Source organism: Eutrigla gurnardus, assembly GCF_963514095.1.
Source record: "Eutrigla gurnardus genome assembly, chromosome: 11".
In the NCBI taxonomy this organism is placed as follows: domain Eukaryota; kingdom Metazoa; phylum Chordata; class Actinopteri; order Perciformes; family Triglidae; genus Eutrigla; species Eutrigla gurnardus.
The window spans coordinates 5,387,343-5,413,695 of NC_139925.1; the positions used below are offsets into that span (position 1 = coordinate 5,387,343).

Genomic DNA, 26,353 nt, shown 5'->3' on the forward strand with positions numbered 1-26,353 from the left:
AAACGCAACATGACCGTTTAGTATTTCAGCCTGAGGGTGGCGCACGAGGGCAGCTTCACAGAAAGTGACCACAAAAAGCTCAAACCTCTGATTCCATGTTTTCATTTTAGATTATTTTTAGAAGTTTTAGGCCCGAGGTGAAAAAAATTGAGTACTTGAAAAAGCAAAAATAAATTCAAGCAATATATAAATGTATTTTTTCATTCTCACGCCTTAGTGTTACGTGGACATTCAGCTTTATTTGGCCAAGTATACGTTGACATACAAGGAATTTAACTCTCACAATGTACGTAAGTTCAAGCTATCATAATATAAAGAAGAAAATAACATAATGTAAGCTGAGGGTTGGGATGGGACGATATTGATAAAACATAATAAGTTTAACTCGCTATCATGATAGAAACGTAAAAAAGAAATACAACCTGATAAATATGGAATACAATTTTATTATTTATTTATCCTTTCTGTATTCACGATGACCTTATTTAAGATTATTTCATAGTTTCTCACTAAAAACATTGTTCATTTAAAAAAAAGTGCAACAGAAATATTTGTTTCTTAACAAAACGTAAAGTGATTCCAGTATGTTTTGGGGCCATTTTAACAGTTTTAACCACATTTAGATGATTATCGGGATAATCTTGTAAATCGCGATCATTTCTGTAATCCCGTTCCCTGATGTTGGTGTTTCTCAGGCAGGGAACACAATCTGTGCTTTCAGTTTCTCTATCGCTCATGAAGTGAAATCTTGTTCTGCTGGTGGACATGGGAAAAGGTCACGGTGGGGGTCACCAAAAACAGTATTAATCATCATCTGGGGATCACGAGTGTCCAATCCCCGAACCGCGTCGTTTGCTATCTCCCTTTCACGTCCAAAGCTCACTGCTGCAGCCCGAATCAAAGGTCAGAGGTCACGACAAATCACTAGGAGAAAACACCCTGGCGTTAAAATGTCCTGGCCGAGTGTTGCCGGGATAAGTGGACCAAAGTGTTGGATGGCCGGGAGCAGAACCACGTTACAAGCACGCCCCTCGTTATCCCAGCTGGAGGCCGACAGTGATTAGTGCACGGAACAGTGCACGTGATACTGTCCTTTACATAATGTCTCGATCACACCGGGCCGCGGGGCTCTGTTGCTGGTAACTGGCCCATGCTCTGATGTCCATGCTCCGATGGCCCCTTGGCCTCCGTCCAAACTCTGCTCATACAGTCCAGCGTTGTCCCCCTCCGGACGGAGGAGACACTTGGACCTCCCACACAGGAGGAGGCCCCGGGTCTTACAGTATCATCCAAAACAGTGAGGGCCGCTCTCTGCTGTATTGGCAACAGTGGAAGAATGAGTTGAGAAAGTCAGGGGTTCAAATGAAGGGATGTGACGTGAAAGTGACTTCTGTCCTCAACCAACCTTCAACCTTCACTTCTCTTCTCTGAGGACCAGATGTTATTATAGGGAAGTGTAGGTCCCACCTTCTCCTCTCCAGCGTTGGCGGTTCCGTGAAAGCAGCCCCCCCCCCCCCCCCCCCTCTCTCCAACTCCGCCCCGCGCCTCCCCCCCAACCAAACTCTGACTGAACTTTCTGCCTCGTGCGTCACTCTCCTCCTCCACTAACCTGGCTCGGACAGAAACCACCGCTCAGTCGTCGCTCCCCTAGTCCGAAACACGAACCAAAAAAAAAAGAAAAGAAATGGGTTGGCAGGAGCGCGGATGGCTCGTCGTCTGCGCGGGTTTCCTCGCGTTCGCGGCGTCGGTGCGGAGCGTGACGCGCGGGGAGCTTTTCCCCTTCGGTCCGAGCGCACGGGACCAGATCCTGGAGGCAGGGAACGACCAGACGCACCGACTGGAGCTGGACAAGCCCGTGTTGTTTTACGACGGCACCTTCGACAGCATCTATGTGAGTCAAACCCACAAACCTTACACACGATGTTGGCCAAATTACGCACAGCAGCTCTGGAAATAAAGTTCTCACTGGTTGCAACTCCAACAATACCTGGAAGTTGCAACATATATGTGGGGCAACAGTTTGCTCTGGAGTATTTGTAAATATTGACTTGCTGATCACGGAGGCTGCTATATCTCGTGGAATGCATGAGTCCGCGCATTCTTACGGCTTCAGATTATCTGTTCACTCAGAGAGCAGAGAGGCCTTCTTTTACATCCCCACGAGTCTGTCACACAACTAGAGGAGATGCACATAGAAACCAGTGTGTTGGCATCATGCAGTATCTGAATAACGTGTTAAACTGTGCAGATGTGTGACTTTTTTTGAGGTTGAATCTGTAATTCATTCTGAAAGGCTGCATGTGTTTATTATTTTTGCTGTTACCATGTGGAGCTTGGAAAATAAAAAAAAAGGCAATAGGAACATTTAGCTGAAAGCTGCACCATTGTGTTGGACAGACAAACAGCTCTTTATCCCCCCTTTTCAAAGAAAAGTGCTGCATCCCTGCTTTTAATTGTGCCTCGTGAGGATCATATGCTATCAGAGAGTAATTATATACAAACAAGGTATTTTCAGTTCCAAAGACTTGCCTGTGTTTTACTTCTTTTTTTAATAAAGTCTGTAATAGGTCTGTAGTTATTTTTCCTTCTGCTTATGGAACCGGTACATGGGCCGGTTCTCAGCCGAGGAGCAGATCTATCAGGATGAGACGTGTCGAGGCAGGAAGATGTGGTGAACACATGGGAATAAATATTGAATTCCTTATTATGACAATCAGTCTGGGACTTCCATGCTGCTGACTACCTACAAGTTAACCCACAGACATATTTCTCTGCTGCAGTCAAGATGTTCTGTCTAAGCCCTGCAGGGGAACGGTAATCACATCACACGTTATATTAATGGGAAAAAAACCACTTTCTCTGCTCATTGGAAGCTTTTTATCGTCTCCTCCTATGTATGTATCTAATGTCCTCTCACCTTAAAGATCTCTCTGCATGGACGTCCAGGAGATCAGAGTCGCTGATCAGTTTCCCAGCTCTATCTTCCCTTTCAGCAGGAAGTTTCTGTAATGAAGATTAGTGTACAATCTGTGGGCTCTCTGGGGCTGCTCGTCAGGGGCAAGGACAGGAAGCCGTGTGGCCAGGCCAGCAATGGTGCTCTTGTTTTCCCCTTGGTCAGGAAGTGAAGGAGCCCCGTGTGTGTGTGTGTGTGTGTGTGTGTGTGTGTGTGTGTGTGTGTGTGACGTGAACCCAGCCTTTTCTTTTTTTTCTCCACCATCCCTGTGTGTGTTCACGTTAAACCTCAAGTGTGTGAAATCTGTGTTAAATGGCATCTTGTTAGTAGTTTGTTGGGGCCTTTGTGGGCCGCAGCAGCTGACTCGGATCATTAGTCTAATGAGTCCGGGATCAAGATCAAAGTGGGTCAGAATGGACTCGGGGGTTTGCCTCTGAATTGTGAAACTTGTTGTGTCGTCATCCTGGTTACTATAAAGACAAAAGTCATGCAGTTGTCTAATTTCTGAGCTTTTTTTTTTTACCATTTTCAGATCAACACCAATGGTTTTGTCGCCACAGCGGAGCCGACGAGCGAGTCCACGTATCTTGGCGACTTGCCCCCGAAGTTCGGCGTGATTGCGGCTCTGCTGGGAGACCTGGACACCAGCGACGGCGTTGGGAAGGTCTTCTTCCGTCAGGACTCCAGTCCTGAGGTTCTAACTCGGGCAACCAATATCATCAACAAGGCGTTCCCCGAGGACAAGGCGGTCTATCCCCACCACGCCGTCGTGGTCACCTGGGTGAACGTCGCCGCCAACGAACCTCAAAGCAGAGGAGATGGCCCCGACAGGAAGGTGAGCAACCACGTGATTATTGAAGCGTTGCGTATTTCGTCTAGCTTTGTCATTAACGTTCTCCCTAACGTTGTACCACACAGAGGAACACCTTCCAGCTGGTCATCGCGTCCCTGGAGACCATGTCCTACGCCATCGTCCTGTACGCAAGAGACGGGATGCAGTTTTCCTCCACGCTGATTCAAGGCAGCAGCACGGTCATGCACGCCGGCTTCAGTAAGGGTCTGGTGCGGGGTTTCCTGTTTTCCAGCCGGGGGCCGTACTACCGCACCACCACCGATGACGAGGCGTCCATCAGGGCGTTAGCAGAGTGAGTCGGCACGGAGATGACCACTTCCTTGTGTTTCCAGTGTTGCTGTTTTGGATCATATTTTAAGATCGGGTTTTCCTCCTCGCAGAGAGACCAACTCCGGCGTGCAGGGGGTGTGGGTGTACGAGATCGGGACGGCTCCCTATTTCAGCAACGTGGCTCCAGGTGAGGTCACCGACCTGCTCGGCGAGGGGCCCACAGAGGGCGCTGAGAGGGACGCCGAGGAGAGGGGGACCGTGTACATTAACGGAGAGCAGGAACAGGCAAGCCGGTATGTGCCAGAGGCGTTGGAGGTCGAAATCCAACAGCATCAGTACCAGCCGCATCACCCTGACACCCAAGTCCTGGTGCTGGACGACACGGATCTCGACGTCGACGGTGAGTCCACGGGGGACTTTTTTTTTTGTCTTCTTATTATCGAAGAGTCAACCAGTTGGATGTTCGACGCCACATTCTCACCGCGCTTTCCCCTTGTTTCCAGTGTTCTCGTACAACCTGGGCACATGTGCCAACAATAGGAACAAGTGCTCCCAGTTTGCGGACTGCAAGGACTACTCCAGCGGATACTGCTGCAACTGCAGACCTGGTTTCTATGGCAACGGGATACAGTGCATGGCAGAGGGTAACGCTCACGGTCACTTTCCCATTTTCAAACAAGAATTAGTGCTTCAGGGACACAGGGAGGATCATTTAAGTGTACTGTAGCAGAATAATGAAGGCCAGTAATAAAGCATTAAATAGCCAGATATTGGCATTTAAACAAACAAACTGTATGAATATAAAGACTTAATTATCCAAAAGGCCGTAAATCCAGTCCTTGTTCTTCTTCTAGCTGGCAGATATAATAAATGTAAATGAGCAAATCTACAGGTTCATCTCCAACTTTGATGGTTTGTTTTTTGCAGGAAAGCATCAGAGGATGAACGGTAAAGTGTACGGTAAGGTGTACGTGGGCAGCTCCCCGTCTCCGGTGGAGTTCACCAGCAACGACCTCCACTCGTACGTGGTGGTGAACGACGGCCGTTCCTACGTGGCCATCAGCGACATCCCTCACACCCTCGGGCCCTCGCTGCTGCCGCTGTCGGCCATCGGCGGCGTGATCGGGTGGGCGTTCGCTCTGGAGCAGCCGGGCTTCAAGAACGGCTTCAGTATTATCGGTGAGCCAAATATTTCTGCAACAAAAAAATAACCAAAAGCAAACATTCGAGAAATCTGAATCCCTGCACACGAACGTCAATACGAGCAGGTTTTCGTACAGCTGCGGTTTTTCGCCGTCCAGCTGAATTCCCTGCGTTACCGCAGCTGCGACGGAAAGGGAGGCGAGCCAAAGTTCATCCGGGGTCTTAAAGGTAACCTCCCCCTTCTCTCTCCCGTCTGTAGGGGGGGAGTTCACACGGCAGGCCGAGGTGACCTTTCTGCCAGGGAATGAGAAGCTGACCATCAGGCAGGAGTTCAAAGGCATCGATGAGCACGACCACCTGGTGGTAAGCACCACCCTGGAGGGCCGGGTCCCTGAGGTGCCCCACGGCTCCACCGTGCAGGTCGACTCCTACTCCGAGATCTACCAGTACACCAACAACCGTGAGATGCAGCTGGTTTTTAACGGAAATGTCGCTGGTTTTGATTCTTTAAAAGTATATTTTTAAAAGTCTTACCTCGCCTTCCAGTGATCACTTCATCCTCCAGCCGGAACTACGTCGTGAGCTTGCCCGACGGCTCCACCGACACCAGGACGTACCAGTGGCGTCAGACCATCACCTTCCAGAGCTGCCAGCACGGCGAGGCTCTGAGGGACATGAAGCCCACGCAGATGCTCAGCGTGGACCAGGTCTTTGTGCTCTACAACGCCAACAACGAACTCATCCGGTTCGCCATGAGCAACAAGATCGGGGACATCAACGGTGAGGTCATGGGGAGGATTTTTGTCTTCCTGTTATTTGGGCCGTCCTGCACACATCCTTCCTGGAGTTATACAACATAAAACATCCTGACAGAAGGCTATTGTTGATTGGTTAACACGTTTTTGTCACAGAATCACATGGATTAATATTTTAGTGTAAATCCTCAGGAGGTCAGCCGGAGGAGAACCCATGTTTCACTGGACGACACGGCTGCGACACCAACGCCGTCTGCCGACCCGGACAGGAAACCCAGTTCACCTGCGAATGTGCTGCCGGTTTCAGCGGCGACGGACGCAGATGTTATGGTAAGAATGACATATGATATGATCCAAAAAAAGGTCCTTTTGTTTCCATTTTTGGGGGTTTCTCACCACTGATGTATTTCCTGCTTTCAAGGAAATCAAACAGCCCTGCTAAGAGCTGTTTAATTAAGCCAGACTTCTTTCTAAAGCCTTCCTTCCTGGGGAACTTGGCAATCTCACCAATTAGCAGAAGTCCCCACATAGTAAACAAAGTCTCCCAGACAAGGTTAACGTATATATACTGCGGTCCTCATACTCTATACAACCAAGGGTCTTTTGTATTCCAGACAGGAAGAGCTCTGAGGCACATACAGTAGAAGGAGGAAGGAAGCATCTCAGACAGACGCTATCTGGGAACATTTGTAATTAAGGAATCAGGCCCTCGCCTCTGATATCCATCTGATAATGAAGGACACTGATTTGACTTCTGAGCCTCAAAAAAAAAAACCTCAAAAGATGGCGGCAGCTATCAGCGTGTGATAATCGGCTCTTCTTCTCTGTTATCAGACAACGACGAGTGCGTGGAGAACCCTCAGATCTGCGGCTCCCACGCCATCTGCAACAACCAGCCCGGGACCTTCCGCTGCGAATGTGCGGACGGCTATCTGTTCGGCAACGACGGCCAGACCTGCGTTGGTGAGCGGTGTTCGCAATTTACATATAAACTGTGATAAAATGCATTTAGATATTAAGAAGTCCGGGTGAGACATAAAACACACGTATCCCTAAACAGACTGGACTGACTGGCATTAGCATTTCAGGGGTTATCTAGTAGAAAGTGTGACCAGGTTTTAGGTCCATGTGTGTGTGTGTGTGTGTGTGTGTGTGTGTGTGTGTGTGTGTGTGTGTGTGTGTGTGTATGTCAGGCTAAGGTCAAATAACACACCCATCACACCGCATCAGGACGGATTATAAATTGTTTTATTTTTGTCTTATCTTGGACTAGAAGATTGATGTTGCGCTTATGTCGCTAAATATGAAGCTGAAACCATCAGTCGGTTAGCTTAGCTTAGCATAAAGACTGGAAACAGGGCTAAACCGCTAGCCTGGCTCAGTTTTAGCGGTTTAAAGGAAAGCTCCTCTAAAGCTCAGTAATTAACACGTAGTTGACTCCATACAAAAAACATACGTTAGCTGCTTCGCACTTGTTTTCCAGAATTTATGCTAAGCTAAGCTAATGGCTACCGGTTGTAGCTTCACATTTAGCATACAGATATGAGAGCCATATTGATCTTCTCAGCTAGCCCTACCAAAATGTCGAACTAATTCCTGAGATACGCTTGCTAAGATAGAAATGACAAAAACGTCGCGTGACATCAAAGTTTTACAAATTTTAGACGTTTGATGCGATATCTGGTCATTTCATTCTCCGTGCCAGAATAAATGAACGGTGTTTCTCCTCCTCCTCCTCAGAGGTGCATCGGCCCGTGGACGCCTGTGAACATGGAACCCACAACTGTGACATTCCTGAACGCGCTCAGTGCAGCTACACTGGCGGCTCGTCCTACATCTGCTCCTGCCTGCCGGGCTTCATCGGAGACGGCCGAGTCTGCCAAGGTAACGCACAGAGAAAGTGTCAATTTGTTGCTTCTATTTGTAATTTCATGATTTAAATGTTATTGATTATATAAGTCTTCAGGCTTTATACTTGTTGGTGTCTGCAGGGAGAATGTGAAATATGAGATTTGTTTGCTGCTTGCTGGCGAAAAAAGCGTTGCATTCATGAGCGATGTCGTCACTCAGAGAATCGTCGCAGAGGAAAGAAAACACAACAATCCTCCGATCTCGAGTGTCAGAGCGTCCGTTACTCCTCTTCCAAGTAAAACTGTGAAGACTCCCTCGTTGCAAAGTCTCTATCATGAAGATGCCTGACGAAAAAACAAGAATCTGTTGAAACTAATGGCTGTCATGGTTCAATCCCAAATCACATGACGGGATCTGTGTTTTTGTAGTCAACAGGCTTTAACACAAGCGGTCCAGATTTAAAATCTATTACATGGGCTTTACGGCCATAATTATAACACCATCTGCTCAGGACCGGGGGAGGTGAGGTCGAAGTACGTCTGCAGCCATCCAGCAGTGAAACATGAAAAGCAGATGGAGGTCCAGAGTTCGGCCGGTCCTCAGCAGCACTTGTTCATAGTTTCCATTCTTTCCATGCCTCTGCTTGATGTTTATGTCCACGGGCAGAACCAGATCGTACAGTAGATCTCCCCGTTGACCATAAAAGGACATGACAAATTGGACATGTGAAACATATTTGAGCTTATACGGTTGGTGACGGATCCTTCTCTCTCTCTCCTCTTCTGCCTGAAGACATAGACGAGTGCCAGCCAGGCAGGTGCCATCAGGACGCCGTGTGTTATAACACCCAGGGATCCTTTACCTGCCAGTGCAGGCCGGGTTACTATGGCGACGGCTCGTACTGCTCTCCAGGTGAGTCTTTTTTGGAATGCTGTCACCCGACGTCTCACTCAAACGGTCGCCGGTCGACTGAGATTCAGTCCGGTAGCGTTCGGCCTCTGCTGCTCTGAGTTTATTTGAGGAATCCGGCGTGGGAGTTCACACAGTTCTGGTACTAGTTTGTTTTTTGGGATCCAGTTGCAGACTCTGTAATAGAAAAATAACAGGATCATTTTCATTCTCAGCATTGTTTATTCCTCCCATTTGGTGCAAGAGGAGTTTGGAAATGAGTTCCTCGCCACAGTATATTGTTGCCAGCTGGAATCTTTTTCCTTTTTTCCTTTTCTTCTGGAGCTCAAAAAGTAATTTGTCACAGCCCATGAGGGGTTTTTGTGTTGCTGAAATTAAAGCAGGAGGCAACAGAAGATGTAAATGAGATTTAGATACGTTTTCGTGGCATATTGGAGCTCATTTTATCTCCTTTTCTCTTTCTCCAGAGAAGACGAAAACGCAGTGTGAGAACCACAGGGACAGTCTCCAAGGCACGACGGAGTACGGACCGCGCGGCCCCCGACCCAACGTCGGACAGTACGTCCCGACCTGCGACGAGAACGGCGAATACGAACCCATGCAGTGCCACGGCAGCACGGGACACTGCTGGTGTGTGGAGCGAAACGGGCAGGAGATCCCGGGGACTCGCTCTGGACCCGGCAGCAGACCCATGTGTGAGTAAATCCCACAGTGTATTGATAGACTAAACATGCGTGACCAACCAGCGGCCGCAGACACTAACAAATAGATCTACAGCTGTTCCCCCTTAACAAGGTTTGTCACCGGCAGGTATCGAACACGGCGGCGTGCCACCACCTGTTGGACCCACCACCCGACCCGATGTCCACCCGCTGCCTCCAGGCACGCACCTGTTGTTTGCTCAGAGCGGCAGGATCGAGCACGTCCCGCTGGATGGTTACAATATGAAGAAGGACGACGCCAAGCCCGTCCTCCATCTCCCCGTAAATTCCTCTAAAATCCTTATTTCCTCTTCTGTTTTATAAGAATGTGTAATATGACGTATAAAAAGACCACAGCTGCACAATAAGCTCTTAGAAATCTTCCACAGTGAATATGTGAGTTTAAGAGGACATCAGTGTTTTGGTATGTGGGATCGTTCATCCCCCCCATAAAGCTGCAGTTTGTTTGGGTTTCTAATTTGTGTATATACAACGGCTCGGCCTCTTACACAAGCTGCTCCCTTGCCGGTAATAACGCTCCGCCGTTTCCCCATCTGCTTCATGCATTCTACTTTATTGGAGGCACATGGTGACACTCACCCTAATGGCTAACATCAGACCATTCTGGAGTCGCAATCTGCATTTTCTTGTTTGCGCTGATTTTCCCGAGCGTCTGGTCGGATGCCTCAGTGTGTGGCTCTGCTTGTCTGGATTTATGTCTAGACGTTATTGTCCAAAAAAACAACACACACACACATCTGCTGCGTGTTTTTATCTCTGACCGCTCGTGTTTGAACAAAGCCCACTTCAAAGATTGCTCATCGCCGACCTCTCCGCAGGAGAAGGTAATCATCGGCGTGGCCTACGACTGTGTGGATAAAATGGTCTACTGGACTGAAATCACATCGCCCTCAATCAGCAAGGCCAGCATCCAGGGAGGGGAGCCCACGGCAGTCATCAGATCAGGTAATTCCTCACTGTTATCCTCCACTCGTTCAGATGTGTGTGAATCAGAGCTTATTTCTACAGCAACAAGGCCGACGAAAGCTAATGAAACACATTGTAAAAGGATGATTAAATACAGTCATTAAGGAGCTATAGCTAATTGAAAATAAAACCAATCTAAAATAGAATATATATATATATATAACAAGAATAAAAGTTACAGTGCAGTGTAAGAAATCTGTGTATCTGATAAAAGCAGCAAACAGAAAAGTCTTGAGCCTCGTTTCAGATACACAGACCATAAAACACCCGAGGCTGCTTCTTCCATGTTTTGTTTGGACTCTCCGGGGACAGAAAGCAGACCAGTTCCAGATGACCCCAGAGGTCTGGAAGGCTCATAATGTAGCAGAAGATCAGACATGCGTTTTGAACCTAAACCATTCAGTGCTTCATAGACCAACGGTAGTCATTTTACAACAATTCTTTAACTAACAGGAAGCAAGAGTAAAGAGTGGAGTGGAGTGATGTGGTTTCTTGGATTTAGTGAGGAGGACTCGAGCAGCAGCGAGACCTGTGAAGACACCGTTAAGTAGTCGAGTCTACTGGAGAGAAATGCATAGACAAGCTTTTCCAAGCCCTTTAATTCTTGTTATAGTCTGACTCAGCCTGTGGTTTTAAACATCGCTGATTGAAGCTGAGCAGTGACTGTTAATCGTTCCTCCTCAGCTCCAAAAACAACTACCTCAGTTTAATCTTTGTTTAATTGAAGACTGGTTTATTTGTTGAATGCATTTACTGATTACTTGGATTGGACCACAATCCCCCGGTGATATGGGATGTAAATTAGTGTGTCATCTGCACAATAACGGTTATTTTGTTGTTTTCCCTAATTTGTGCCAGTGACAGCATGTAGATGTTAAAGAGAAGAGGCCCCAGAATGGAGCCTTGGGGAACTCCGCATGACATGTTTGCCCCTTTAAAAGTGTAATTACAAAAAATTGTATCCTCTCAACAGATTTGGATAGCCCCGAGGGAATCACCATCGACCACTTGGGACGAACTTTGTTCTGGACGGACTCTGTGAAGGACTGCATCGAGGTGGCCTCCTTGGACGGGTCTCAGCGTCGTGTCATTATCAACACGGATCTTGTCAACCCCCGTGCCATTATCGCCGACCCTCCCAATGGGTGCGTATTGTTTCACATTAACGTTTTTTAGTACAGATTAAATTAATGAACAGTAATTAATGTCTAGAAAGTGCTGGTAATTGGGTTTTGTTACCTTGAACAGAGCTCTGCTTCTAGTCTTTATTTAAAACTAAGCTAACCGGCTGCGGGCTGTTGTCTTATATTGAAAGGACACATGTGAGTGATATTGAGCTCCTCACCTAACTCTCAGCAAGAAAGCGTTTAAGCTTGTGTCCGAAAAAGTTAAACTTTTCCTTTAAATCTTTGTTAATATACATCTGGATATAGCATTGCAGAGCTACCGTTACTGACAGAATTTTGTGATTTTTAACGTGTTAAAATCGACTCCACAACAGTAACCTGTACTGGGCCGACTGGAACCGCGACGCCCCCAAGATCGAGACCTCTCACATGGACGGATCCAACAGGAGGACGCTGGTTAAGGACGACCTCGGCCTGCCGAACGGCCTGACCTACGACTCCCAGAGCTCTATGCTTTGTTGGGCGGATGCAGGTACTGTAGAGTTCAGACGGATGACTCAGCTATGACACGATGTCTGCCTCGCCTCCTCAGCAATGATCTCTCCTCCATAGGCACGCATAGAATGGAGTGCACACATCCCGGCCACGGCGACCGCAGAAAGGTTATGGAGGGACTTCAGTACCCTTTTGGAATCACGTCTTTTGGGAAGAACATCTACTACACTGACTGGCGGAGGTTTGGCTTTATTTTAAATCCTACAATGCTTTATGGTTGTGTTTGTGTCGTGTTCATGTTAAGGGTCGACTGATTATCGGTGCCAATATTCAGCATTTTTGTAGTTATTGGGCATTTTTTAAGCCGATTTGCAGAGAAAATTCATTTCTAAATTAAAAAACTCTCTTTAAGTCTTTATTTTATTTATTTTAACTTTATAAAACTTCAGGGAACTTTATTATTTATTTGTTTGTTTGGTTTTCAACTTCATAATAATGCTGCTGATAGCTCCCTGCACGGTTTGTGTTATGGTAACGTTGAAAGGTTCAAAGGTTGTGAATTAAATGTATGCTTTAAGGAATTTCAACAATGTTTGTGTTATTCTAATTTTTTTTTTATTGCAGACAATATTGGTTTCAAATATCATATATTATCGGTCTTGTAGATTAGTAATAATCGGTATTGACCCCTAGTTCATGTAATAATTAAAGGCTTTTAAATCCATATTTAGGGATTGGAGTTTCCAGTTCTTGTGTACTGGATAGTTTTAAATAGGTAGGCACTGGAAGTTAGAGCTTCAAGGATATAATGCAGCCTTTCTCCAGGGTCCACTGTTCAGTGTAAGAAACCCAGATCTGTTGAGGTAGAAGAAGGCGAGGGAAGGTCACAGGTCAAACAGCTCCACCACACTTCAAGCACGGGCCCTTGATGTTCTTCCAGACCACTCTGAAGACTGTGCAGCTTTTCTTTCTACCCGGCTGATATATCTGTATGTTAGCCGCTGCAAAAATGCGGGGGTTGGGGTGTCTATTTGTGTGTGTGGGGTGAGGAGGCATCTTAAAAAGTGGCAGCTGCTTGCAATTTCTCAGCCTCGGCATCTGCGAGTGACCTGCCCAGGGCCTCCCTCTGATCTTGCCAGAGCTGCAGCCTCTCTGGAAGAGGTTGAGAGGTGGCGGCGGGGCTGGGAGGGGGGGTGGGGGGCACACAAACTATGTCAGTTATGGCTGAGGAAGCTACCCCTAACCCTTACTCACTCTTAGACGTTACACGAAAAACAGCGAGGCGGGACGCTAACATTTCTCAAGCTGGGATCGTTCCCAGATTGCTAAACTCATGCTTATTTGGTGTTTTGCAACAGGGACGCCGTGATTGCCGTGGACCGCCATACCGGCAAGGAGTCGGACGAGTTCCAGCCTCAGAAACGGACCAAGATATACGGAATCACCACGGCCTATGCTCAGTGTCCGTCAGGTAAACACGCCAGCTTGGGAAGGACGGTTCCCCCTTAAAATGCTTATTTCTTTTTGATTTACCTCGCGATTGCTGAGCAAACACTTCCAGTCAGATAAAGAGCCATTCCTAGAAATAGCTTGACCTTTGAGTCAGCCCTCTACTCGTCTTTGTAAAGAGTGCACAGCAAAAAAAAAAAAAAAAAAAAACCCGACCAGAGGCATTCTGCAGCTCGCGTTCATCATTTAGTGAAGGGATGACTTATGTTGCCGTGCAGCACCAGGCCCCATCGTCTCTTCTAGATAAGGCTGCATTCGTCAAGCGAGGGAATGTGGAGTCAAGGGAGAGGGGCCTCCAACATCTGGAGTTTGCTATGTGTTTCCTTAAGTATGTATATATCTGTGGTACAAACAACGAAGGGACTGTTTCCTGTCATTCCTACTGCTACACTGGCTTATGATTTTTTTTTTTTTAATGCCCCAGAACGTCCCACATTAAAAGAGTTTGTATGTTTTTTCTTCCTCCCCTCTTCCTCCAGGACAAAACTACTGTGCTGTGAACAACGGGGGCTGCACTCACCTCTGTTTAGCGACCCCTACTGGCCGCTCCTGCAAATGTCCCGACAACGCGGTGGGCTGCGTGGAGAGAGACGGCGGCTACTGAAAGGGGGCGCCGGTGAGCTGAGAGATCGGACGTTCGACCGCAAATTAGGAAGCCACTCAGCAATACTAAACTATAGCTGCTGAAAAATGCCACTGAAAACCAGAGGCGAACTTACTGTGCCTTTTTATTGCTCAGTGTTATGCTTATCTGCATTTTTTTTTTTATTTCCCTTTATGAAATCACAGCTGCCGACCGTTGAGATTTGTAAATATAAACACTATTATTTTGTCTTATTTCCTGAGTGCACATAAACTGAGAATAAAGCTCAAGGGATATATATAATTTAATGTGAGATTCATCACAGCGATGCATGACATCATCTGGTGTCAGTTGTGTTACACTGTGGCGTGTTTGGATTAGTTTATCTCGTGGAGGTGTTGTTGTGGAACAGGACTAGTGTTTGAACAAGCTGGTGGGACGAGTTTACATGCTGGCCAAGCAAAGGAATAAAATACATTTTTCTAACACGTTGGTTTGCTGTCTGTGATTCCAGTGTATAGGAACAGCGACACCGTGTGGTAGGTGGGGTCAATTACAAATATACGTGTTGGCGTCGTGTTCCGCTAGGTGGCGCCAAAGTACACCTGGCTATGTCTAGTGTCTGACGAACTTTAACTAATTACCTGCTTGAGTAATTTCTATAAATGTGTGTGTGTGTGTGTGTGTGTGTGTGTGTGTGTGTGTGTGTGTGTAAAGATGTAGAATTGAATTACATGTCTGAAGCAGATTGTAAGATGTGTAAGGTCACATTTGTTTATTGTCAATATATATGAATGTACATGTATATACATATAAAGACACACACACACACACACACACACACACACATAAATATATATATGTATAGTGACATATCTAAGGTAGATTCATATATACAAATATATGTATGTATTTGTATGTGGATTTATATATATATATATATATACTGTATATTTTAATCTTATAACTTGTCTAATATATAATATAATTACATGGGTATGTGTGTTAATAGAAACTAAGAATGAGTACCTTCCTGAGTTTATTCTCAGTATGAATAACTGAGTCAGCCACTAGATAGAAGCTGTAAGACGTTATACACTGGGTGGATTTAATTACCTGGGACTCTGGACAAATGACCAGCCCTATCATGTTCCCTAACAAGTAACACTGAAACCTGTAATCTGCCTCGAAGTGCTGAAAAGGAGACATTTGGACTGTTGTTCATGTGGGCCATTTCCAAAATGCAATGTGGCAATAGAAGAACGTCTCTGCAAACGCTGCCACCCCCACAGTGTGCTACCGCAAAAAAAAAAAAAAAGGGGAGACACATGTCTACGTCAGTGGTGCATTAAGGGGCTGTTGATAAACTCGGAAAAAGGGGACATAAATCGCAACCTTATTGAGCCATGTATATTGTTGTGGTGGTTTTATTACTAGCACGTGAAGGCAGCATTAGGTCAGTGAACATGTCACAGCTGTGAGCGCCTATTAGGACATTTATGGTAGTTTTACCCTCAGATTTGTCTGCTAGGATCATTTATCCCCTGCTCAACATAGATAGAAATATATACGATTTATTTTCTTATTCTTATTTAAAGAAGCGTTTTTAATTTGAATCTTTTATTTTAATCACAGTTGTGTTTTCTGCCGATTCAACAGTTGACAAAACTCAAAACTTCCTTTACGTCGAGTTACTTGTAGGTTTTGTCTGTTAAGCCTCAAATGAAAATATGCCTCCGACAAAATGTGTTTCAGATTGTTTTTCATTGTGAAGCGTTGAGTCCCTAAACTAAACTGGTGACAGCAAAGGGGCGGTGTTGCACGGGACTGCCTGTCTTGCAGTCTGTACTGAGGGCAAACAAATCTCACAGGCTAAGCCAGTCTGTGCTTGGACGAAGGCTAGCATTAGCTGGCTTTAATTTATGGCAAACGGAGGTATGTATGAAAACGATTCCCCCTCCCCACTGGAAACTTGGATATCCCGAATATAAGGAAGCCAAAGCTTTAGCCTCTAGCCTCCTTATTGTTTTAGTAAAAGCCGTTAGTTCGTTTATCTCTGCTGCACAGTTTTGACAGCTGCCTAACGTTACGATGCGGTGCAACAACAGCTAACGTTATGATCGTTAGCAAGACGGGTAAAATGCCCTCAAAAATAATGTTTTGTTTACTGAAGTAGTTTGTGGAAGCCAGTAGGTCTAAAGGCTCTGAGGCTGATATGGATTTTATGCAAATATGATAAAAAACGATCGAGCTATCTCGCCGCTTCGTGCGATCAAGCTAGCTAGATCGACACACAGCTAGCCAACAGAACTTTCAAAATAAAATATAAATGTATTACAACTGTTAGGGATGGGGTGATACAGTCCTGAAAATAGGAACAAATTGAACATAGTTTCTATGTTAATCATACAAATATGTCACACTAAATGTTAAAAAAGGAACTATATTGTAGAATAATATAATGCAATTACCCCCCTCCCCCCAAAAAAGAGAAAAAGAAAATAAATAATGGCTTGATAGTATTTAGGGTGTTAATAAATTCTAAATTCAATTAAGTATTTGCTTTGTTGATGGCAGTGTAGAATATATTTATACTTTGGACTGCGATATGTAAATGTACAAAATTCATATTGTTAATCAAATGATGGGAAAACATTTGAGAGCTGATTTGATGGTGCACATCCATCCCAAATTAAAAAAAGCAGAGAATATACATAAATGTGTTTAACAAGTGACATACAAAGCAATCATTTTAGGAAACTGCTAAGGGCATAGATGTGACCCATCATTTTGAATTATGGGAATAAATTCATCACTTGCATATGCGTAGCTTGCTCCAGCTGTATTTATCCTGGGCTGTTTGTAATAAAGCAAACTGGCCTCACTTTGTAATATGACACCTTTGTAAATACACCTTTCTTATAGGCAAGGCAATTTTATCTGTATATCACCTTTCAACAACAGGGCAATTCATTTACATAAAACATTAAAAGTATTGGAGAAAAAAACATTAAAACAAGGCAATAAAATAAAATAAAAATACATTTAAAAAATAAAAACAGGAATATCAAAGAAATTACAGTATAAATCAGTTTTAATAATGTGAGAAAAGTACAATTTCCTCTCAACTGAAGCGTTAGTGAGCAATGCATTGTACACCTTCGTTGTTAGACTGCAGTAATCATCTAACTGAGACATTTTATAGGGATTTCTAGTGAGATTATTGTATTTAGTGTAATTACCTACTTTAAGACGTTAGATGCTTTTATTGTGAAAACTAAATCCCACACCGGATATCAGTTGCATCAGCCCGCCTGAGGATTTGACGCAGGTTCGGCTCCGTCAGAGGGCTAGCTAAGGCTGCTAGCTAAGTGTATTGCTCGAGTCCGCTTTGTTTTGGTTGTGCCACCGTCAGTCGAGCTCGTCGTGAAGTTTCGGTTTCGGCTCGGGTTTACCCGGCTCACAAACGACTGTCAGTATCTCCGAGCTAGGGCTAAAAACAAAAAGAAGCTAACCAACTGACACAGCTAACTGTTGTTTTTTTGCTAATCCGTGGCACTTTTTTTTGTATCTTTCAGCACGGGCGCAGTTTAAAAGTGGCGAAGGCGGCGCGGCGAAGGATGACTCTGCTATGAGTGACTCGGGGGAACATTTGGGGCTTCGTTCGCCGCTGTCCGGGTCACTTTCAGTCACCCAGGGGATCGAGGAGGACACCAAAGGGAGACTCCGGGCTCCCTCGACGGCTTGACCCGGTGTTGCACCTGGAGGCGGGGACGACATGGCCAGTCCGCGGCAGGCTGATCTGTCGTACGCGTGGGAAAGGTACATGGATTGTAGGCTGCAAGGAGCGGATCTGCAGGTAGGTGGTTTCCCTGGGTGATGCTTATATGTTTAGTTTCCCCACGACCACCAAGGCAGTGGTCCTCCCATAAGAGTCCTGCAATTTTATTTTGAAAGTCTCTAGGTATGTGTTGGTTTATTATGATGGATAAAAAAATGGTTTCATCAAGTTTAAGTTGCAAAATAGAAATTGAATCAGAAAATAACAAAACATGCACATATAGCAAAAGTCTCTTTTAATAATTTTCACACTAAGGGATGGGGTGATTTTAAATAAAATAAACATCACAAGCAACTTGAGCAACTCAAATAAGTGATAATAAATATAAATGTATTTATCCTTTATTAATGCAGTGAGACCTTATGATTGACGTTCATCTAATTTAAGATTATTTCATCATTCTTCAGTAAAAAGTATGCTCACTTATCATCTCACTATAACACATTTATTTGTCTGTTCCTGCTGTTTTCCCTCAGCTGTTCCACAATAAGCGACCACGAAAAGGTCTATTGCAAAAATGTTGTTGGAAAATGATGCAGCCTTGATACGAACCCCCTTAAAAAGACTGCAGATGCCTGTTTTGATATCATTGTTTAAGGGTGGAGAGGCATTCAGTGCGTGTCATTCTGCCGTTGTGGTCGGAGCGTGTGGGCAGAATAAGTGAAAGGAAATTATTCCCCTTGTTGTTTGGGACGGGATGCTTCGAATCCTCCCGGGGGTCCCCAGACGCCACTTTTCAGAGCCAGGACTTGCAGCTGGTTCACAACGGAAGCAGTGAGTCACTGCACAGAGGTGGAGGCTGGTGTGAACCACAGATTATGAGAGCTGCGGAAGTGCACTTGTTTGTTTCTGAGTCGGTGTATTGCAGGAGAGATTTGACCGTGGTTCTGAAATCTCAGTCAGTCCACTGCAGCTCTTTTTCCCCCTCCCCGCCTGCTGTCAGAGAGCCAACAGCAGCCAGATCACGAGACTGGGATTAGGATCAGACTGCAGGCTGAGTGATCTGACCTGCACACACACACACACAGACACAGATAAGCAGATTTAACCATTATATCAATAAATTACTTTTGATTTATCATGTGCGAGTCATGCTTTTTAAAACTTGCTATAATTGTGAGTGCCGAGAACGCCTGTAGGGCTTTATATTCCTGGAAACACTGGCTTCCTTTCTACCAACGTGTCTGTGGTGGCGTGTATGCTTCGTGGCTTTCTTAATCATGTTGATGTGCATCAGCACATCGGTTTTAGAAGTGGCACTCGCTTGTTCTCAGATGTTACCGTTCGTATTAATGCTTGGGCCGCACCATGCAAGCGTTACTCTCTGGCTTGCAGACACCGTAGCTTTCCCTCCTGATTGAATCTGCCGGGGACACACGGCGACAGGCTGTAGCGCCGCTTGCACATTGTAGTTTTCTTTCCCCTGCAGCTCATTCTGCCTATCCCACCAGTGCACACTGTGCATTCCTACCATCTGTAGGGGTTTGGTGCAGGTAAACATGATTAAGTGACCATGGAAACGATTGTAAGGCCCTTGTTTAACACCAACCAGAGACAGTAAGACTCTGCCCTGCTGCACTGTGTACTGTGATCACACTTGACATTGAAATGTGGAGGGCAGAGAGACACCAACTCCCGTAGTAATCAATAAGATACCACAAAAAATACACGTGTGAAAGTACAGGTGCTGTAGCTTCGCTTTTTTTCTCTGCCCTCCCTCATCTTTCATCCTATCTCTCTGCATTTTTAATCAGGATTAACCTCTCGCTAATATTTCCGTCACTTATTCGCAACACAATCACAGAGCATTAGAACTGGGATGCCTTGGTTGCTTTTTTGGAAGGGGTCTAATCTTGACCTGATTCTTGGCCGTGGTCTTCCTGTTTTTTTGTTTCCTGTTTTGACAGTCGTTCGAAAGGATTATAGAGAAAGCAGAAATGCCAAAAAAAGATTACATTAAAAAGGAACCATGGTCTCAATAAGAATGGAGCAAACTGTATCATCGATAGCATCCTCCTAGCTTATATATTCACTCTGAATTTAAACTCCTCAGATAACAGCGTCACATGAAATCCACTGTAATTAGCGTCATTCTTGTGCATTTGATCCGTACCATTTACTTGAACTTATATTTACATTATATCTTCAGTATAATAGGATTTCTGGAATTTAGCCTTCCTTCTGTGGAGCCAAAACTGCAGTATTGGCGTGTTCAGCAAGTTCACTTGAGGCACACTTGCAGCAAAGTATCTGTGAGGATATTTTCCATTGTGCACTATCTCTCTGAATCTCGATGAGCAGAGTTCATTTAGTAGAATGGTGGTCTGGCCATGAGCCAAGCCAGGCATCTTGTTTAGTTTCATTATGAGTTAACAGGATGTTTCAAAACACCTAAGTGTGTTATTGGAACACTTCACTTTTCTGGTCTTCTACTACCGAGGTCGCACTGGCCAACTGATCTTTTCCCGGCTCCGCTTCACGCTTGTATCGCTTCAAATTTCAGTTTGCAGTCTCGGGATAATCTTAACTCTGGTTTTCTTATGCATGAAAAATGGATGACCTGAGTCTGAAAAGACATTTTCCTGGAGGGTGATTGGGCTCATCTTGTAAGTATTGTTCTCTCAAATCTCTGACATCGCATCAGGCATGCTTTTGAAGGTTTGTCATCCTGATGGACTGTAATGTAAATGTCAGTTGCCTGTCTGGCACTTTAATCTCCAACAAGAGATACTTGTGTGCAAAAGCCGATTCAATCAGAGTGATTTTCTGAATGGGGACAAAACCTCAGACACGTATTCCATCCACATCACTTGTCAATTTGCTTTCTAAGCTGAGTTCGCTGCTTTGCATTCCTTCCGTGGTAAATCCCCGAATCCTCGTCTAAAGAAGATTAAACTTGTCGAGCAAAGCACAAGGCAAAATGTCGTGAATACTAAAGAAGGGGAAAAGACGGCAGCGCTGGTTCACCTTCATCCACAAAGTTAATTGTTTGTCAGGACTGAACAATGTGCAACGAAACCCGTGTATCTCTTATATGTTGGTAAAAGACTGTGCTGTTTATATTGTTTCAGTGATTGTATTCCCTGAGGAATAATGTTGGGTAGTTTATGTGGCATTAAAGGTCAGCCATTATATTTTACAACTGCTCTGGCTATCTCAAGCAATTATTGACAACGTGTATCAGGATCTGAGCAATACAAAAGCAAATAAGTGATTAATCTTTATGATGATGTTCTGTATAGCTTAAAGACAGCATTGTATCTCAGCTAAATAATAATGGACATATAGTACAGTGCATTACCCATCTTAGCTGTTGAGATTTACTACTTTTAGTGCTTTTTTTTGCTGTCTCAGCCCACGTTTTCAGCGTTAGTAATGCCTATGATCAAGCGATGGGCTAATTTAACGCCAGGAGGTCTTAGTATACTTTGTCAAAATCACATGTAGCCCTATATTATATATGTTTCCATCCTGGGAAAGCATACAGTAGAAATGACATGCCTACTCATTTTAAAAAGGCATCTGGCCACATATTAGTGCACTGAAGCCGTTTCCACTTACTCTGCAGTAATTTGCTGTTAATACTATAACACTTTTTTTTTTCCAGTCACCATGACATTAGTCTTTTGAATGAAATTCAAGCGCTGCGGTCCAGACGTAAAATGCGCACCGTCATGCTCTGATCACGATGTCTTGTGATCGTCACATTTTCACCAAAGGTTGTTGATCGTCGAAGTGTGACTTTCACGATTTCTAGTATTTGTTGTTGTTTTACCAACATGTCATAAGTGGATATAGTGTACATTCTCAGACTTGTTTCACATCTGCATTTTATTGTTCCGTCCTGAGTTTCAACCTAACTCCTACACGCTCTGGTGTCCAGGGCTAAACGATCGCCTGAATGGATGAATAATTCATGTCTCTGGGTTGAGTCAGAGTCTAGCCGTTCCTCCGTCGCAGCTTTTTCCACCCGGTGGCATGTGGGGTCAGAAACCTTCCTCAAAAGTCTCTCAGTCCACCTGGTGGGAGAGAGAGTTTAGATTATAGCTTTAACCAACACCAGCTTACATTCTGTCTCCCTGCAATGAAAACGGTGAAACGGGAGAGAGACACATTTCCCATTTCCCGGTTCTGCGCTCGAATAAAGGTCACCGTTTGTCACGGTGTAGATCTGACAATTTTGTTGTTTGTCTTAGAGATGAGAAAAAAGGAAGTTATTTGTGGTGTGGTGTGTAGCGGCTCTGCCCTCTCAACTGTAGTTTGTGAGGAAATGTGGAACGTTAGGGGCTCCTCATGATGCTCATCACCCAAACGTCAAATTAGATCAGTCGGGATGTCAAACCGGAAAAAAAACATTGCGTAACCAATGCCCCACGTCCTCTCTCACGAGGACGGGATCACATCGCTTTCACTGCCTCTGCCAAGTTGTAGTCTAGCCAATTATCCAAAGAGAGCTTGAGAGGAAAGTCTGTACCAGTGTGGGTGACTCAGGCATCAAACTCCCATGACTAGGCCTCCCATGATTGCTATGTTGGGTAAAGGCAGTGCAAAAGACACCGCCAGTGTGTTTGCTATGTTGGATAAAGGCACATCCTGAGCAATTACGGGAATTTTAGTCAGCTTTCAGTATTTTTTTCTCATGGCAATCCACCAACAAAAGAAAAAGGAAAAAAATGGAGATTTAAGTGCACAAACAAAGTAATTGTGAGCGAATGTGTTTCCTTCTGAGGTGTCCTTAAGAAAATGTCAGCATCAGGCATGCGGTAGCTGAATCTGACCTCTGACCTTGCTGGACCCGGGAAGAGAAAAAACCCTGCTGATTGGCTGGAGAGTCCCGAACGGAAAAATAATAAGAAAAGAGAAAGTACAAGCAGAGGGCAGGATCTCTGCAGACACAGACACCGCCACACACTTCTAATGCATCCCCAGTCATTTTAGAGGGATCATTTTAGAGCAGGCTGTAGTGTTATACCTTTTTTTTTTAATTATATCAAATGAATTTGTCTGTCAACAAATCATGAAATATTAACAAGCGGCAATAAGTGAACTCTGTAGCTGTTTTTCTCAACCACCCAGATAGCCTGTGTGTGTCTACGTGACAAATGAGCAAATATAGAAGTTCATCACTGCAGAGGAAAGGTCAACGCTGTTTACCGAAACGTCTTCTCTGGGCTTTGTGAACCGTGATTTCCCCCTCCAAGCTGTATTAATCTGTATTGGCAGTCTCTCCATTATCAAATCACCCTGACTGGTTTGTGCCGAGTGCATTGTAATATTGGATTAGAGCCTCGGAGGGAAAAAAACAACCCCGTTGCCGGGAAATTAGCGTTATCATGAACTGCTCGGTTTCCCTTTCCCATATGAGGGACACGACCACAACAGATACACGGATAACACAAGGACAAATTCATTTTAGAGGCTCATTTCAGGAGATTTAACTTTTACTAGACAAGAGTGTGTAGCTCCAGGGCTCATCTGTTAAAGTAACCGCAGTTCTGGCAACCTTGAAGCCTTGATTTCCTGCTCCCCCCGTTTATCTTTGCCCTCATCTGTTGCTGCAGTTATTTCTTTTCACCTTTATGTTCTTGTCAGCTTTTATGTTTTATTACCCCTGTCCTCTCCTGTCTCTCTCTCGGTCCTTGCATTTCTATCTCTTCCCCTTCTCGCCATGTGATGTTGTTCAGCCCCCTGGTGTGCACTGCCCACCCACCCACCTCCCTATCTGCCGACCTACCTACCTAACCACCCACCTCCCTATCTGCCAACCTACCTACCTACCTACTCACCTACCTACCTACCCACCTACCCACCTACCTACCTACCTACCTACCTACCTACCTACCTACCTACCCACCCACCCACCTCCCTCCCTCCCTACCTACCTACCTACCCACCCACCTACCTACCTACCCACCCACCCACCTACCTAGCCACCCACCCACCCACCTCCCTACCTCCCTACCTACCTACCTACCTACCTACCTACCTACCTACCTACCTACCTACCTACCTACCTACCTACCCACCTACCTACACACCTACACACCTACCTACCTACCCACCTAACTACCTACCTACCTACCCACCTACCTACCTACCTACACACCTACCTACCTACCCAGCTACCTACCTACCCAGCCACCTACCTACCCACCTACCCACCTAACCCACCCACCTACCTAGCTACCTACCTACCCACCCACCCACCCACCTACCTATGTTTTGCCTCAGCAGTGTCACCCTCTCTACCCCTCTTTGACCCTGGTGAGTGTGGTGAACTTTGCAACATCATCATGACCTTAGTTCATCTTTTTAGCCCATGTAATATTGCGTTTTTGCTAGTAACATCATTTAACGAGTACACAAAACTTGCCTTGACAGTTGTGATACAGGAAGGAAGTTGACTCACCATGTTACTATGCAACCCCCCGTCCTCACCGCCCCCCGTCCTCACCGCGACCGTTAGCAGATACCTGAACAACCGGTTTTAAAGTTTCCATCTTGTGTTTTAGTCATGCATATTGATATGCACGACAGCTATGCTTAGCAGGATATAGATGGCTTGTAAAGAGGACACAGAGAATAGTCAACACACACACATTTACTCTTTAAAGGGCCGTTTTACGTCACTGGCATTCTGTTTGTGTCGCTTGCAGCTGTTTGATTCCAGAATTGAGTCCGTGTAGAAATCTGTGTCGGTGAAGTTAAAGGATTTTCTGTGGTGTCACTGTGACGTATCAAGTAAGTTTTAATTCAGCTTTAAAAGCATCTAATGGAAAAGAGAATTCTTTGTTTTGGTTTCAAAGAGAACCCAAACCCTTACCCTGGATTGGAATAATCCCTCTAGCCCCGAGGTGAACTGCTGGCACATGGGATGTAAAGCTATTGTTACTCTTGTTCTTAGGGATCCTGGGAATTTGTGGATTTAATCAAATAGGCGAGGTGACAATCATGGGCTGTGCAATCATAGATAGTGTTTTTTTTTTATTTTATTTTGAGAAATGAAAATTAAATCTACATTATAAACTAGCCTTTGTGACCCAGACACTCATCAGTCAGGGATCAGCATTGCCTGAATGAGTCCAGTCAGTCAGCGGTGTCAGATTAGCAGTAAAGCTAGCACCTGGGAGGTATGAGGGAAAGGCAGCAACGCTGGCTTAGAGAATTGCACGGCTGCCCAGAAGATATTAACACGCTCCCCTGGAACCGGTAATGCTGTTCAAAGCGATCAGCTGGGCTTCTCTCACTTTTTAAGAAAGTCCCGATCGCCCTTCCAGCTCTGGTGGTGAGAGATCCTTTGATTGCTTTATGGCCAGCATTTGGACCGTGGCACTGTGACCAGGCTGATCCCATCTTTATTTGCTCTTTTGTTCTCCAGATTCAGGGAAACCCCCGGTGCTATTCTTTCGTCGCTGATTACAATTTTAAATTGTACACTGCCGTACTATCTATCAGACTATTGGGTTTCTTTAGAATGGGTTTCTTTAGAGATAAAAAAAAAAATTTAATAAATGCAATATCTAAAGTATGATTTGTGGTTCTGGGAATTTAATTACTAAAAAAGTAATTTAATGAAAAAGCGTAAGAAAACATTTTTTGGTTCCAGTGCTTCTGTTTTGGGATTCCAGAGCAGAGAAATCTACCGACTTGTAGCACTTCATCTAACCTGATAAATCAATATCGGAGCAATTGTTCATTACATTACAAACCAATTGACTGCACCATCGTCTATAATGATACGAACCATAAAAATCATTGAGCGTAATGTCGTATTGGGTTACAGGTGAAAGGTTCCTGCTTTCATGTGCTGTATTTTTCATTTCAATTCCTCCAGAATGTGACTGCAAGTAATAATCTGCGTTTGATTTATCTTTTCTTCTCATCTGTCTCTCGTCAGGTCAGCCTTCAGGGTCTGGAGAACTTCCTCTGTCTCTTCCACTATGTGCAGCATTACCCCAACAACGGCAAAGATGCACTGAAATTCTGGTAGGTAACGTCTTACTGTCATTTTAGCGTCTTTAACTGTCCTGCCGTGGAGGTTTTGCCTCACTAAAGGTGGCTCACCTTGCACAAACTTCAACCTCAGAGTATGTGGTGTTGAATCTTAAAATTGGGTGTAGTAGGTAAACAGTAACTGCAAACATATCTGCAGATACTTTGGTCTTTACAAACGAAAAGTAACTGCAGAACTGACTGGTTTATTTTCATATTTTTGTCTTAATGTCCCACCACTGTAGTAGAGGTTGCAGGCATTATGTAATCGTGCTGCATTAGCTTGCTGGGAGCTCCTCGCTGCATAGATTTCCATGTTGATCTAAAAAAAACGTAGACATTAGACAACTCAATTGCCTCTTGATCGTATTCTGTTCATTGTAA

The 26,353-nt window shown here is 44.9% G+C and overlaps 2 protein-coding genes across 7 annotated transcripts in view; both read left to right on the forward strand.

Annotated features, from left to right (window-relative positions):
* The first annotated feature begins 1,599 nt into the window (after positions 1 to 1,599).
* On the forward strand, positions 1,600 to 14,624 carry nid1a (nidogen 1a). The gene is made up of 20 exons (XM_084021224.1): positions 1,600 to 1,891; positions 3,486 to 3,788; positions 3,872 to 4,098; positions 4,187 to 4,476; positions 4,580 to 4,720; positions 5,004 to 5,255; positions 5,479 to 5,679; positions 5,766 to 5,999; positions 6,167 to 6,304; positions 6,809 to 6,937; positions 7,715 to 7,858; positions 8,618 to 8,737; positions 9,202 to 9,429; positions 9,545 to 9,717; positions 10,275 to 10,401; positions 11,396 to 11,567; positions 11,924 to 12,081; positions 12,162 to 12,285; positions 13,403 to 13,515; positions 14,033 to 14,624. Exons 1-20 carry the CDS (start codon positions 1,685 to 1,687, stop codon positions 14,155 to 14,157), a joined length of 3,606 nt encoding a protein of 1,201 aa, XP_083877350.1. The 5' UTR covers positions 1,600 to 1,684; the 3' UTR covers positions 14,158 to 14,624.
* A 1,401-nt stretch (positions 14,625 to 16,025) lies between these two features.
* lyst (lysosomal trafficking regulator) overlaps positions 16,026 to 26,353 on the forward strand; it is a 53,909-nt gene continuing 43,581 nt past the window's right edge. For 4 of the 6 annotated variants that reach the window (XM_084021530.1, XM_084021531.1, XM_084021533.1 and 1 more), the window contains exons 1-3: positions 16,027 to 16,071; positions 17,715 to 17,995; positions 25,875 to 25,963. In XM_084021530.1, the coding sequence (XP_083877656.1) occupies positions 17,915 to 17,995; positions 25,875 to 25,963 (170 nt within the window). In that variant the 5' untranslated portion in view covers positions 16,027 to 16,071; positions 17,715 to 17,914. Of the gene's footprint in view, positions 16,072 to 17,714; positions 17,996 to 20,444; positions 20,584 to 25,874; positions 25,964 to 26,353 lie in introns of those variants that run through there. The other 2 variants (XM_084021532.1, XM_084021535.1) reach the window with 2 other exon arrangements.